General features: G+C 34.8%; 1 protein-coding gene across 8 annotated transcripts in view; it reads right to left on the bottom strand.

The window, feature by feature from the left end:
• NOC3L (NOC3 like DNA replication regulator) overlaps window positions 1-13,906 on the bottom strand; it is a 52,864-nt gene that overhangs the window by 25,301 nt on the left and 13,657 nt on the right. For all 8 annotated transcript variants that reach the window (XR_006739308.1, XR_006739309.1, XR_006739307.1 and 5 more), the window contains exons 5-13: window positions 13,516-13,572; window positions 11,693-11,823; window positions 9,601-9,762; window positions 9,313-9,406; window positions 8,008-8,183; window positions 7,136-7,264; window positions 3,598-3,729; window positions 1,717-1,797; window positions 1,281-1,381 (exon numbers count right to left, since the gene is read on the bottom strand). Coding sequence is in view for 4 of the 8 variants with exons in the window: in XM_045568894.1 (XP_045424850.1) it covers window positions 1,281-1,381; window positions 1,717-1,797; window positions 3,598-3,729; window positions 7,136-7,264; window positions 8,008-8,183; window positions 9,313-9,406; window positions 9,601-9,762; window positions 11,693-11,823; window positions 13,516-13,572 (1,063 nt within the window). In the remaining 4 variants the exon portion in view is untranslated. The remainder of the gene's footprint in view (window positions 1-1,280; window positions 1,382-1,716; window positions 1,798-3,597; window positions 3,730-7,135; window positions 7,265-8,007; window positions 8,184-9,312; window positions 9,407-9,600; window positions 9,763-11,692; window positions 11,824-13,515; window positions 13,573-13,906) is intronic.

The raw sequence follows: 13,906 nt of genomic DNA, 5'->3' as shown, positions 1-13,906 counted from the left end.
ATGCATCCCACTGCCAAATAGCTCCAGTCATTAGAAAGTACTTTCTCACAGTGAACAGAACTTGCCTTTTCTTTATCTTCCAGCCACTAGTCTCATTTCTAACTCTATTTCTAAAGTCGTACTGTCCAACAGTAGTAGTCACTAGCCACATGTGGCTATTAGGCACTTAAAATGTAGCTAGTCCAAATTGAAATGTGCTCTAAATGTTAAATATACAACAGTTTTCAAAGACATGTTATGGAAAAAAAGAATGCTAAATATCTCATTAATGCTTAATACTGCCTATATGTTAAAATAATTTAGATAAATCAAATTTGATAAAATACATTAAAATTAAATTTTACCTATTTCTTTTTACCTTTTTAATGTGGCTAACAGAAAATTTGGAATTGCATACATAGTTCATATTATATTTCTACTGGAGAGCAATGTTCCACAGCTGCGGTCCCCAACCCCTAGGCCACAGCCTGACACCGGCCTGTTAGGAAACAGGCTGTGCATCACCACCTGAGCTCTGTACCATCCTCCCCACTACCCACAATACCCCAACCCCCTCACCCCCGGTCCGTGGAAAAGCTGTCTTCCATGAAATCAGTCCTTGGTGCCACATATGTTGGGGACTGCTGTTCTACAGGATACTACCCCAGATAATTGTGAAAGCTATCATGACAACAATTATTCTGGCTAACACCCATGACAAGGTCATCAGTGTTGACAGAATATACAAAAAGAGCTATCTTAGCAGGAACAGATTACACGGAACTAGAGAGATGATGTGCAGCTAGATTAAAATAGATTTAAGAGTCATTTGCATGATCCACTCAAACTATAACAGCTGGGTGCAGTGGCTCATGCCTGTAAGCCCAACACTTTGGAAGGCCAAGGCGGGAAGATCAATTGAGGCCAGGAGTTCAAGATCAAACTATAACGATGGATAACTAACTACACAGTGCAAATGGAACCAAGAACAAGAGATGAACCTTGGAGACACCCAGAATTTGGTAAGCAGAAGGAAGCAGTTAGTAAAGGAGATTTTAAAAATAAAAGGTCTGAGATGAGAAAACCAAAAAAAACAATTGTTATGAACAGTTTCAAGGGAAGACTGGTGACAAATAAAAAATGAATGAGAACTGAGGACAATGGGTCATGATTAGTGAACCCTATTTATTGTTTCACGGCCTTTTGACTAAGATCAAGTAAACCCTATTTAAAATTCATGGTTACTTTGGTCTTATCTATTTAGAAAGAACCTAAAAGGTTTCAACCTACACAGCCCTTACTTGGCAAGACCTTCTAGAACTGCTGGCAGGAGAGGTGACCTCTGGGCTTTCTTCAATATTCTGAAGTAGGTTACAAACACAATATTCAGAGTCTCTGTGTGCTGGCAGAGGAAATAGACAAAATGACTTTAGGATAAGCTGGAATGCTTTCTTCTGAGTTAGCAAAACTATGACTTCCAAAGTTTAACCTTCTTTTATCCCTTTCCACCCCTCCCCACAATTCAATCTATGGAACTTTAATAAAATAGAATAAAGATACGCAACCTGTGATTTCATAAAACAAGCACTGATCACATTATAGCTTCTTGCACATCACAAAAATCACATATCAAAACCTCACAAATAAACCAAAATTATATAAGTTGAAACAATACATTTATAGTTTAAATCATTTAAAAAACATTTTAAAAGCATAACAGAATGTGAAACTACCCACAAGTTTAAGTTTTTTCTCAGTACTCTCTGAAGCTTCTGCCTCCCGAAGCTCTCGTTCTAGTTTCTCTTCTGCTTTCTTCCACTGGAAAAAAAAAAAAAATCTAATAAGAGTACCTACCACTGAGTGAAAAAAGCAGAGGCAGAATACGTAAATATTATAAAACACATACAATACCACATATTGTCTATGAATGCAAATAAGCAAAAGCAGAAAAACAGATAAAAAGTATACACAAACCTAATTAATGATGGTGGCTGCCTCCTTGGGAAAAAGACAGAAGAATGAGATGGAGAGAGAAACAATGAGGATTCTTACTCTCTCACCAATGGTTTCTTTCTTTTCAAGGATAAAGTAAGTCTATTAATATTTGTTCATCGTGAATGGTAGATACATGGGATATGTTATTTTCTGTAATTTCAATTCAATTTTTTTTCTTTTCTCTCTCTCTCTCTTTTTTTTGAGATAGAGTCTCCCTCTATTGCCCGGGCTGGAGTGCAGAGCATCGTCATAGCTCACTGTAATCTCAAAGTGGGCTGGGCTCAAGCAATCCTCCTGTCACAGCCTGTAGCTGGGACTACAGGTGTATGCCACTATGTCCAGCTGATTTTTCTATTTTTTGTAGAGATGGCATCTCACTCTGTTGCTTAGGCTGGTCTCAAACTCGTAGCCTCAAGTGATCCTCCTGCTTTGGCCTCCCAAAGTGCTGGGATTACAGATGTGAGCCACTGCACCGGGCCATCAATCAAAATGTTTAAAAAAGAATAAACAAAAGAACATGCTGGGCCCCCAAATAATTCCTAGTGTTAAATCACCTATAACATGGAAGCCAATCATCAATACTTCCTAATCACATTTACATATAATGCATAAAACCAGATACTATATAGAAATTCAATAAAATAACCATTTTCCCCCCATATCCTAATGCTGTAAGAGCAAACAATGGTTGCTATGCTACCTAAGGCACAGGGGACTGACTGAAGAATAGTTTCCTTCTCTCATGAGAAGCTGTTAAAGGCTGCCATGTTCTTAATGGGTCTTTGTTTCCCCACCACAGCTGTATACTCGCTGTTCCTAACAGATATCCAACTTATATTAGGATAGTATAAATAATTAAAATATTTAACTTTGTTTACAATTATTAAGTCTATTTTGATACTTTTATCATGTTTTCAAAATTTATTATACCCATTCAAAGATGAATACCCCTGGAAATTATCTTTTTTGTTTTGTTTTTACAAGCAACTTGATAACTCTAATAAATTGTTTAGAAACGTTTTAAGAAGTGATAATAAGAATAAAAATGATGGCAGTGGTACTAACAACTAATGTTTATAAAGCACACCCAGTGTTGTGAACTCCAGGCGCTTTACATACATCATCTCGTTTAAACTGCACAATGACCCTGTAGGGCAGGGTAGGTACTATTATTAGTCCCATTTCTTAAAAAAAAAAAAAAACAAGAAGAATGTTTCCAAAGTCTCAGTAAACAAACAAGGGTCTGGAATTTCAACCTAAGTTTAAAATATAAACCAATAAAGAAACATGAGTCAATTAACAGAAACTCACTTTGCTGCCAAATTCACATGAATGCATCCTTTCTGTTAAGGAAGGAATCTGTGTATCACAATTCTAAACTGATCTAAAAGGCCAGCCTGTCAAAAATATCTTTCCTCTCTTTGCCAATAATTTTCAGTCCCAACTGATTTAGGAAAACATTTCTTTGCAGTTAACCGGGAAAAGTAAAATTCTCTAAATATGAGATTTTGAAATTTTTATATTTATGATGTAACTATATTTACATGTGCCTATACTATGATTTTAATCTAAGATTACATGAAACAAACAATATTTAAATGCAACAAAAAAAATGAGCCAAACCTTTCTCTGCATTCTTGATAGAGTTTTTCTCTTTTCCTTGAAAGTCATGAACTTTTTTGGCTTATTAATGTCCTCTGTGTCTTTTTTCACTTCTAATTCCTTGATTCTTAGGCACAAAAATGTTTTTAACATCTAACATTTAAAAAAAAAAAAAACCGAATAGACATTTTAATATTTATACTGCCCTCAAATACTTTATATAGAAAAGTAAGCACTTAACAATGTTATTTTCTTCATTCATGCAAAAAAACTTTGAAACATCTTTTATTCACATTTTATGCAAATTTCTATTATCTTTTTGCTAATCATATTCAGTAACATATCTATGAAAGAACACTAGTAAATACACAAAAGGACATTATTAAATGCTAGCTAAATATACAAAACTTTGTTTGCAGTTTAATGAGTTTAAAGGAAGAAAGAACACATCACTTGGTATTGGTGGATAGGATTAGGAAGGGTAAACACACCAGAAAAAGGTCTAGGCCACAACCAAACCTGCTTCAGTTTTGCAGTTAACAGCACTAATCTTCATCCTTTTCTCCCAATAAAATAATAACATGAAGACTAGTGTTAGTAATCTGAACACAACTTATATTCCTATAAGCCAATGGTTCCCCAACTTTAGCAAGCATCAGAATCACCTGGAAGGCTTGTTAAAACACAAATTGCTGGGCCCCACCTCCAGAGTAGGTCTGAAGTGGAGCCCCAGACATTTATTTGTATTTCTAATTCCCAGCTGATATTGATCCAGGGACCAAAATAACAACTATTGCCTTAAGCCCTTCAAAAATTCAGAAACTATTATATAATTCGAAAATTGGTATTTTGTGTGTTACAGCAACCAGTCTCATATTTAAACACAAAAAACAAAAGGGGTTTAAAAATCCTATACTTTCTCTGGAAAAAACCACCCTACTGACCTCCTGCAGGCACAGCAGCATTCCTGGAACAAAACCTTGAGAACTACAGGTTTGTACTATTTGGATGTTCCAATATGCATATTTGGAAGAAAGCTGAGTATTTCAGATTACAGAGCTAAAAGCACAGAATGATAACAAGGAATAACTAAAGGCATAAAGAGTGAATCTGAAGTCATTCTAGGTAGCAGAAAGATCAATTGCAAATATTTTGTAGGTATTCTATGTGGTCATAAAATATCATCCACCAATGAAAGAAAAATAACTCCAAATTAAAGGATGTAGTTTTTCTTCTAGCATCACTAAAATCTAAGAGTTTCCCTATGGTTGAGTTTCATGTTCAAGCCTTATTATCTGATCACTCTATAATTCTAAATAAAGATTCTGAATATTCTCTGCTCCTTAAACCCAATATTTATAATTTTAGTGACTCAAATTATTACCTTTAATGACTAAAAGCGATTTGATGGCAAAGGACTGTGAAATTAGGAAATAAAACATTAGAAAATATCAGCTTAACAACCAATACTATATTACTAAAAATAAGTTTAATAAAAATATATAAGACCCAAATGAAGAAAACTATAAAGCTTCACTTAACATAAGTCTCAGCCAGGGACGGTGGCTCGTGCCTATAATCCCAACACTTTGGCAGGCCAAGGCAGAAGGATCACCTGAGGCCAGGAGTTTGAGATCAACCTGGGAAATATAATGAGACCTCATCTCTATAAAAACTTTTAAAAAATTAGCCAGGCACAGTAGTGTATGCCTGTAGTTCTAATTACTTCAAGAGGCTGGGGCAGGAGGACTGCTTGAATCCCAGGAGTTTGAGGCTGCAATGAGCTATGATCGCACCACTGCACCCCAGCCTGGGCAGCTGGGCAACAGAGCAAGACTCTGTCTTTAAAAAAATAAAAATTAAAAAAATAAGTCTTAAATAAATGGCAAGCTACATGATATTCTTGAAGAGAAAAAAATCAATTCTGTAAATATTTTAATTCTCCCAAACTAATCTACACATTAAATCAATTCCAATCAGATTCTTTGCGTGGACTATTTTGAGAGAAGGAAGTAAAAACTGGATTCTAAATTCCATCTGGAGTCATACAAAAATAACTAAGACTACTTTGGAGAAAAGGTAATGGTCCATGTCTTTTATCAGTTATGCCCATTCAGATCAGTATTACCCTACCAGATACCCAAATAAACTATAGATATACGGCTACATGAATTATAATAATATTGTACTTGCAGGGGACTGACTGACTCAATAGAACAGAAGAGTTCAGAAATAAAATTTTGTGTGGGTAGGAATTCAGTATACAATAAAGGCAGCATTTTAAATTAGAAAAAGATGATGATGGAATAACTGTCTATTTCAAATACATACATAATATAAATATTTAATATATTAACTATATATAAAATATATATTCATTATATATTAAATATATATTAAAACTGCATTCATGCCACACAGAAAGATGTCAAATGGCTTAAACATTTAAATATAAAAATTAAAATTATAAATCTGGGAGGAGAAAACCTATAAATCTAGAGATTGAGTAGGCTCCATGCATGACAAAAATACAACCTCATATCTAAGGCTTAATGCAAAATTAAAAGGCAGGGTAATAGAGAAAAATTTGCACATACATAACGAAGAGTTGACATTCTTACTATACAATGTAAGCTCCATAAACACACAGTTTTATTTCTTTTGTTATTATTTTATCCCCAGGACCTATAATAGAATAGTGCCTGGCACATAGCAGATAGTTATTGAAATGGATATGTACTAAAAAATTATTGCAAGTCATTAAAAATAAATAAATAAATGAGGAGAAAAATTGAAAAATAATAGAAACAGGCAAAAAATTCAAATGAGTAATAAATATATAGAAGGAAGCAAAACCTCACTACAATAAAGATGTACAAATAAACATATATGTAATGTAATATATACATATATACATATAGCTTTTCACCAATAAGACTAACAAAGACTAAAGGGTAACATTCTGGGTAGGTAGCAAGGAAATGACACTCATATCATTAGTGGGAACATAAGTGATAAAATGTCTCTGGAGGACAATTTGACATTTTCTCTCAAGTGCTTAAACATGATTACTATTGAATCTAGTATCTACACTTTAGAAATGTAATTCAGAGAATACTCACACAATATGAAAAAAATAACACGGCCAAAATGTTCTCTTCAACACTGACTATAAATCAGAAAAAATCTAGAAACCACTCAGCTGTCTATCAAGTAGGGAGCTATATATTTACATAATGGAATACTATGGCAAATATTAGAAAGAATGCGATAACCCTACATGTAAGTTCAAAATATAAAAAACAAAAAGTTCCAAAACAGTTTTCATAGTATAGGTTCAGGTTTTCTTTTAAAATATAAGCAAGCATATACACCTACATCTGCACAGGAAAACATCTAGAAGGATACAATGTCAAACTGTTAACACTGCTTGCATTTAAGATATTTGAGTACTTCTGCTTTTTACACTTCTATAAAGATTAAATTCCTCATGACAATTGAAAATTAACTGGGTAATTTAAAAACAAATACAATACAGAGTAAGAAAAGAAATACTTACCTCTGGCCTAACTTCATAATTTCTGCCCTTCACAAAACCAGAAATCACTTTAATTACACCAAGAGAAGCTTGGCCTAATTTATCTTGTTTAAAGAGTTTCTTTACTGCCTCACAACATATGTCAGATATCTGAAAAATAAAATGTTACTCTTAACCAGTGTTTCTCAACCTCAGCACTTTTGGGTAAGATAATTGACATTTTGGGCGAGATAATTCTTTTTTGTTGGGGAGCTGTCCTGTGCATTGTAGGATGTTTAAAAGCTTTCCTGGCCTTTATCCACTAAATGCCAATAGTAACACTCCCCCACCACCAAGGTCATGACATTCAAAAATGTCTGCACTCACACCTGAAATCCCAGCACTTTGGGAGGCTAAGGTGGGAGGATCACTTGAGGAGGCCAGGAGTTCAGGAGCAGTCTAGGTAATACAGCAATACCCGTCTCAACAAAAAAATTTTTGAAAATTAGCCAGGTGTGCTGGCATGTGCCTGTAGTCCAAGCAACTTGGGAGGCTAAAGCAGGATTGCTTGAGCCCAGGAGTTCAATCGAGGTTGCAGTGAGCTACGATCACATCACTGCATTCAGCGGGCAAGACAGCAAGACTCTGTCTATAAAATAATAAAAAATAAGAAAAAATAAAACATGTCTGTAGACATTGCCTAATGTTCCCTAGGGGGATAAAACTGCTTCCTGTTGAAAACCACAGCACTAGACTTATGTTCAAATAACTTTCTTAAAGAGGCAGAGTTTAATAAATTGACACTATTTTACCAATAAATAACAGCTCCAAAAGAATTTGGTGGGAGGAAAAAAGTCACATGCTCTATAATTTTCCATTGAGGACAACAGCAATAATCATTTAGAGTAACCTACCGATTTCGACATGTCATTCATGAGGGGGACAATCAATACAATGATGTTGTTGTGAAAGTTAAAATGAGGTAGTGCCACCAATAGCTCACACAGGCTCTTCACAGCCACTTCTGCCAGTCCTTTGTATGCCTTCAAGGAAACTACATTACTTTTCTTCAGCTTCCTTTGTTTCCAGTCTAATCAAAAGATAACTGCAGTTGTTACTCACTTTACTAATTGGTCAAAACTTAAACTAGTTGGCTTTCTTTTACAATAAATGTATATTTTACCACACCAAAAAAAAAAAAAAAACCTTAGAGACTTCATCATAGTTCAATCTGCTTAGAAAAGGTCCAATACACAGGCTATTAGCCAAATGTGAGTGGCAGTAAGACATCATACTAATTTTTAAAACTGATTACATGTTGAAATGATAATTTGGATATATATCATTTACAATTAAAATTAATTTGCCTTTTACTCTTTTTTCTAGCGTGGCTACATTTTTTAAAAAATGACATATGTGTCTCACCAGTTCCAGCTAGGACACCAGAGCACCAAAGCAATATCCATGCCACCCACCCCCACCTAACAACTATACTCCACCACCTTCACCCCCTCATTGGGCCAACAGGATTTGGTAGTCCTTTTCCAGCTGATAGCAACTGGATGATCCTTAGTAAATGAGTGGAGTAAATGAGCCCAACTAGGTCAAATGAAAGCTCCTGGCCTAGGCAACTAAATCCCTTCCCTATTCACACCCCAATTTTTCCTATACCCTTCCTTTTCTGAAGAAAGAGAAAAAGAATTTAACAGAAGAGTTTATCATCCTGAATAAATGACTCATAAGTCCATTTTCAAGACACTCAAACATCCATTTCAAGTTATCCTTCTCTGACTCTGGTGTTTCCAAATAAATAACAGTAGAATACATCCCAATTATTCATAAATTCAACAAGCATACAACTCCTTACTAGGTAAGGGACTGCAGCAACAATAATACTAAAAGCTGAAAAATATAATGCCTAGTACCTGCTAGGCACAACTCTAAGCACTTTATAAATTTATCGTCCTGTGAGGTTAAGTGCCATTATTATTCCCATTTATAAATAGGAAAACTAACTCACAAAAAGACTATGTAATTTTACCATCACATAGGTAATAAGTGGTGAAGCCAGGATTTAAACCCAGGAACTCTGACTCTAGACTCTGCCCCGTCCATACACTATACCTGCTTCTCACTACACAACACAGAACACTGTATAGAATTCACATTCGTGATCAAAGCTAAGTATGTTACATGCTTTCAAGATATGTTTAACATACCTTTAACCATTTGCTCCAGATTTTCCAAATAAAATTTGTATTGGCTAACAAGGCCTTCTTCAAATTCTCTCAACTTTTGAGTTTCTTTGCGCATCTGAAAAGGCCAAAAAGATCAATCATTTTTTTAAAATCAGAATATTAAAACCCAAAACTTAGCACAAAATGAGTGCCTACTATATGCCCAGTGCTATAAAAAACAAAGAAACAAAAAACAATCCTACTGTTTCTCCCATCCCTAGTTCTCCAAATTCTCAGCTTATTTTATATAATAATTATATCTGATCTTACCTTGGTAGATTTTTCTGCTTCAGTAAGGGGTCGGATTTTATACGAAGGAGTAATGTCTTTAAATAATTCCATCAGAGAAACTATCACCAGCTTTCGAACAGTAACAGCCACATCAGGATCCTGTTCCATCAGCATGGAACGTAATTCTTTCAATTTTTTAATCTGTTAAAGAAATAACTTATTAGGCTAGAGAAGTCATGGCAAAACAATTATGATCAAAAGACAACAGCCCTATATCTGGCACAAGTGGAATTCACACAATGACTGACAGTTTAGTCAAGTCATACAGAACTCCAGATACTGCTCACATTACCCACAGATAAACCACTAAAGTTATAAGGTAATCATCTTTTTGTTATGTAGTTAGAAAAAATAGACTTTTTAATAAAAGTTTAAATTTGTTAATTTACCTATTTTTAGAAATTCTCTGAGTTTTTCTCAAGTATGCGTGTCCTATTTTTCTAAAATCACTTTTTGACATATAACAAAATGTTATATACATCAAATATATTATTCACATACACATGAGTTAATTGGGAATTAAATATAATATAGGCACATTAACTTTGGCTTCAACAAAACTCATACAGAGATAATATTTGCCTATGATGATGTAATGCAGACGTAAAAAATCGGTTTCAATTAATGTGATTGCTCTGATGAACTACTATTGCCTGATGCAGTAATAGCTTAAGAAGGTAGGTTCTGGTAGGTCAGCAATGTTTACCATTGCTAGGAAGACAAATATGCCACCACCTACTTGCTATCCCTAAATTGTGTGAATGAGCATAAGCCTCCAGAGTAGAAGGCCTGGGTCCTAATCCAGTGGCTGTTAAAATCTGGAACAGATCATTAGGTTTTTAAGGGTCAATGTTTTAGCTACAGATAGACATCAACAGCTCTTATCTCCATGGTTTTATAATGATTAAATGAGATAATACAAGAATTTCAAATCCCCCCTCTTTATTCTGCACTAGATCTTCCCCTCACTTTATTAGAAAATGACAAGTACCACTCCAAAGCATACCCACATGAAATTTTTTCTGTAAATAATCTATTTTATCATTCAGTACACAAATACTTGTCATAGTAAGATGTTGGACACTTACATAACAAGAATAATAGTATCACTTTATGTAACTTCATATATTTTTATCCTTTAATCCCCACAATAAAGTTTTGAAATAGACACCATCCCGTTTTTCGAGATGAAGAAAGTGAGTCTTGGGTAACATCACTTACCCAAAGTCTCACAGATACTATTATACTTAGCAGGGCCAAAACTGAACCTCAAGTGTTGTAATTATCACTACTTCCACTACTATACACATGGCCCAATAACTCATAATTCTGGCTCTATTTCACTTAAGATATTTTCCACTGACAAATACTCCTGAACTAATTTCACTGACTTCTACGTAACATGTTCCTTATCAAAAACTCTATAGTGCCAGTAATCCCAGCACTGTGGGAAGCTGAGGCAGGAGGATTGCTTGAGACCAGGAGTTCAAGACCAGCCTGGGCAACACTGTGAGATTTAATCTCTACAAAAAAATAGAAAAATCAGCGAGGCGTGGTGGCATGTGCCTGTAGCCTCAGCTACGTAGGAGACTGACCCAAGAGGACTGCTTGAGCCCAGGAATTCGAGGTTATAGTGAGCTATGATCGCACCACTGCCCTCTAGCCTGGGCAACAGAGCAAGACCCTGTCTCAAAAAAAGAAAAAAAAATTCTATAGGTCAGTCAAGCAAATCTGCAAGAAGGTTCCTCCTCTCTAATATGATTAATTTTTATAGACTTAACCACTATTAGAGTGGTTAAGACATGGACAGTAAGTCCATATCTTCATATGAAAGATGAGGAAAATAAGACTCAAGAGAGTTTCAGTGACTTTTCTAAGATCACAAAAGAAATTAAGTTCAGACATAGGATTAAGCTAAGATTCTGTCTACTCTTTTATTCTAACCCAGCTACTATGGTTATTTAATACCTTTGCTTTTAGTGCATCCTTATAGGAAACAAGAGACTCTTAATATATTAGACGTTTATACCATACCTAATATACAGAACCTAAAGAAACTAATATTACCTACATTACTTTCTGGATCTGATAATATAGCAGATGCCAAGGCTGCAATATGCAGTTTCTTCTCCTGTAGTTTCTTCCTCCTCTCAATCAAATGTTCTTCTATGGTCAGCTCTCGAACAGGATCTTCAATGATCTCTGAAAGAAATTAGATTTCCCCTTAAATATTCCTTTATTTGCAAATATCCAAGAACTTTAAGTGATAAAATAATGTTCTTCTGATAATTAATAATGATGATAGCTAAGAATTTTGTATGTATTCCCATACATCATCCTCTCAAAAATCATATAAGACAGGTACTATCATTAGACCTATTTTGTAGATAAGAAAACTAAGGCAAAGGGAAAGAAAGTAACAGAAATAGGATGCAAACCCAGGCAGTCTGACTGTAGAGCTCATATTCTTAACTTTTAATAAACCCACAATAATTCATATTAATTAATGAAAAGGACATTCTGATTTAAATATTCTCCTTTGTTTTCAACTCTATATAGTACTCTGAACTAAACAAAGCATGTCCACCTTAAGAAACTCACAGGGAACTAGATTTAACAAACACACAAGCATAATCTGTAAGGAGTCTATGACGGATGATTGAAAACAGTTAAATAGTTTACCTGTAATCTCATTTATACTACTAATGAGGTCTGCTAAGTGAAAGTAAAATTAAACCAGTTTTTCTGTCACAAATTTCAAACTCATACAGTTTCAAACAATAATATTTGTTCTTTCAGTTTAACTTTTATTAGTTAAAACTGTTCTAGATATTAGAAACCCACATTCAATTATCTAAAACAGACATATACAAAGTATAACTGCTCTAAGAACAAACTCAAAATGACTTCATACTACAGAATCTTGTAATTAAAGCTAAAAAATTAATAGTTATGTGTATGTAGGTAGGTCCTTCTCTCAAAAAAAAATTCAGAACAGTAACAATTATAAGACTCTTCATGCATGCCTAGACATTACAAATATAATTGTGTAAATTTTTCCATAATAATAATAAAATAAAAAAAGGCCAGGCATAGTGGCTCATGCCTGTAATTTTAGCACTTTGGAAGGACAAGGTGGGAGAATCTCGAGTCCAGGATTTTGAGACCTGCCTGAGCAGCACAGCAAGATCCTGTCACTATAAAAATTTAAAAATTAGCCAGGCATGATGGTGCACACCTTTAGTTCCAGCTACTCGGGAAGCTGAGGCAGGAGGATCACCTGAGCCCAGAAGTTTGAGGGTACAGTGAGCTATGATGATACCAGCGTACTCCAGCATGGGCAACAGAGACACTGTTTCTATATAAATAAATAAATGTGAAAAAATAAAATAAATTTTAAAACCCAACAAGTCAGGCACAGTGGCTCACACCTATAATTCCAGCACTTTGAGAGGCCAAAGTATTGCTTGAGCTCAGGAGTTTGAGACCAGCCTGGGCAAAATAGCAAGATCCCATCTGTACAAAAAATTTAAAAATCAGCCATGCATGGTGGCGTGTGCCTGTAGTCGCAACTACTCCACAGGCTGACACGGGAGGATGGGTTAAGCCCAGGAGTTCAAGGCCACAGTGAGCTACAATCATACCACTGCATTCCAGCCTGGGTGACAGAGTGAGATCCTGTCTGTAAAAAAATGTTTTAAATAAAACAAACAGAATAAAATTCAACAAGATGAAACTTTCAAATGTGCAAAAATTTTCAAAATGCCCTTGACATCAGCAGTGCTCCAAAATGTACATTAAAGATTTTACCTAAAATTATCTCACATTTACTATTATGCAAAAAAAGTAATTCTCAGTTAACAATATACTAACTGTAAAGATGCATCCCATTACCTTCCTCAAGTTCCATCTCTTCTTCTTGATCCTCTTCATCTTTGTTACTGTCAATAACTATATGGAAAATACGTGTATTAAAACTGTGATAACACATTTAAGTGATGAAACTATTTAAAAAAAAACAACAAGGACGTCATTAACACAAAACTAAGGACAGTAATTACTTTTATGGAGAGAGCAATCAGTAAGTGAGGGGAGCACAAGGGAAGTTTCTGGACACTGGCAGTATTTGTTTCCTGTCTGGATGAGTTTTATGGGTATGTGCTTTGTGATAAACCATGTAACGTCACATCTTTGATTTCCACACTTTTCTGTGTGCTTTTCTCCATACATACACAAAAATACATTAAAAAAGGCTAATTAAGGATAGTTAAGATGTTCTAATTTT

Source organism: Lemur catta, chromosome 14, assembly GCF_020740605.2.
Source record: "Lemur catta isolate mLemCat1 chromosome 14, mLemCat1.pri, whole genome shotgun sequence".
NCBI classification, from domain to species: Eukaryota; Metazoa; Chordata; class Mammalia; order Primates; family Lemuridae; genus Lemur; species Lemur catta.
This window is presented reverse-complemented; position numbering and strand designations above follow the sequence as displayed.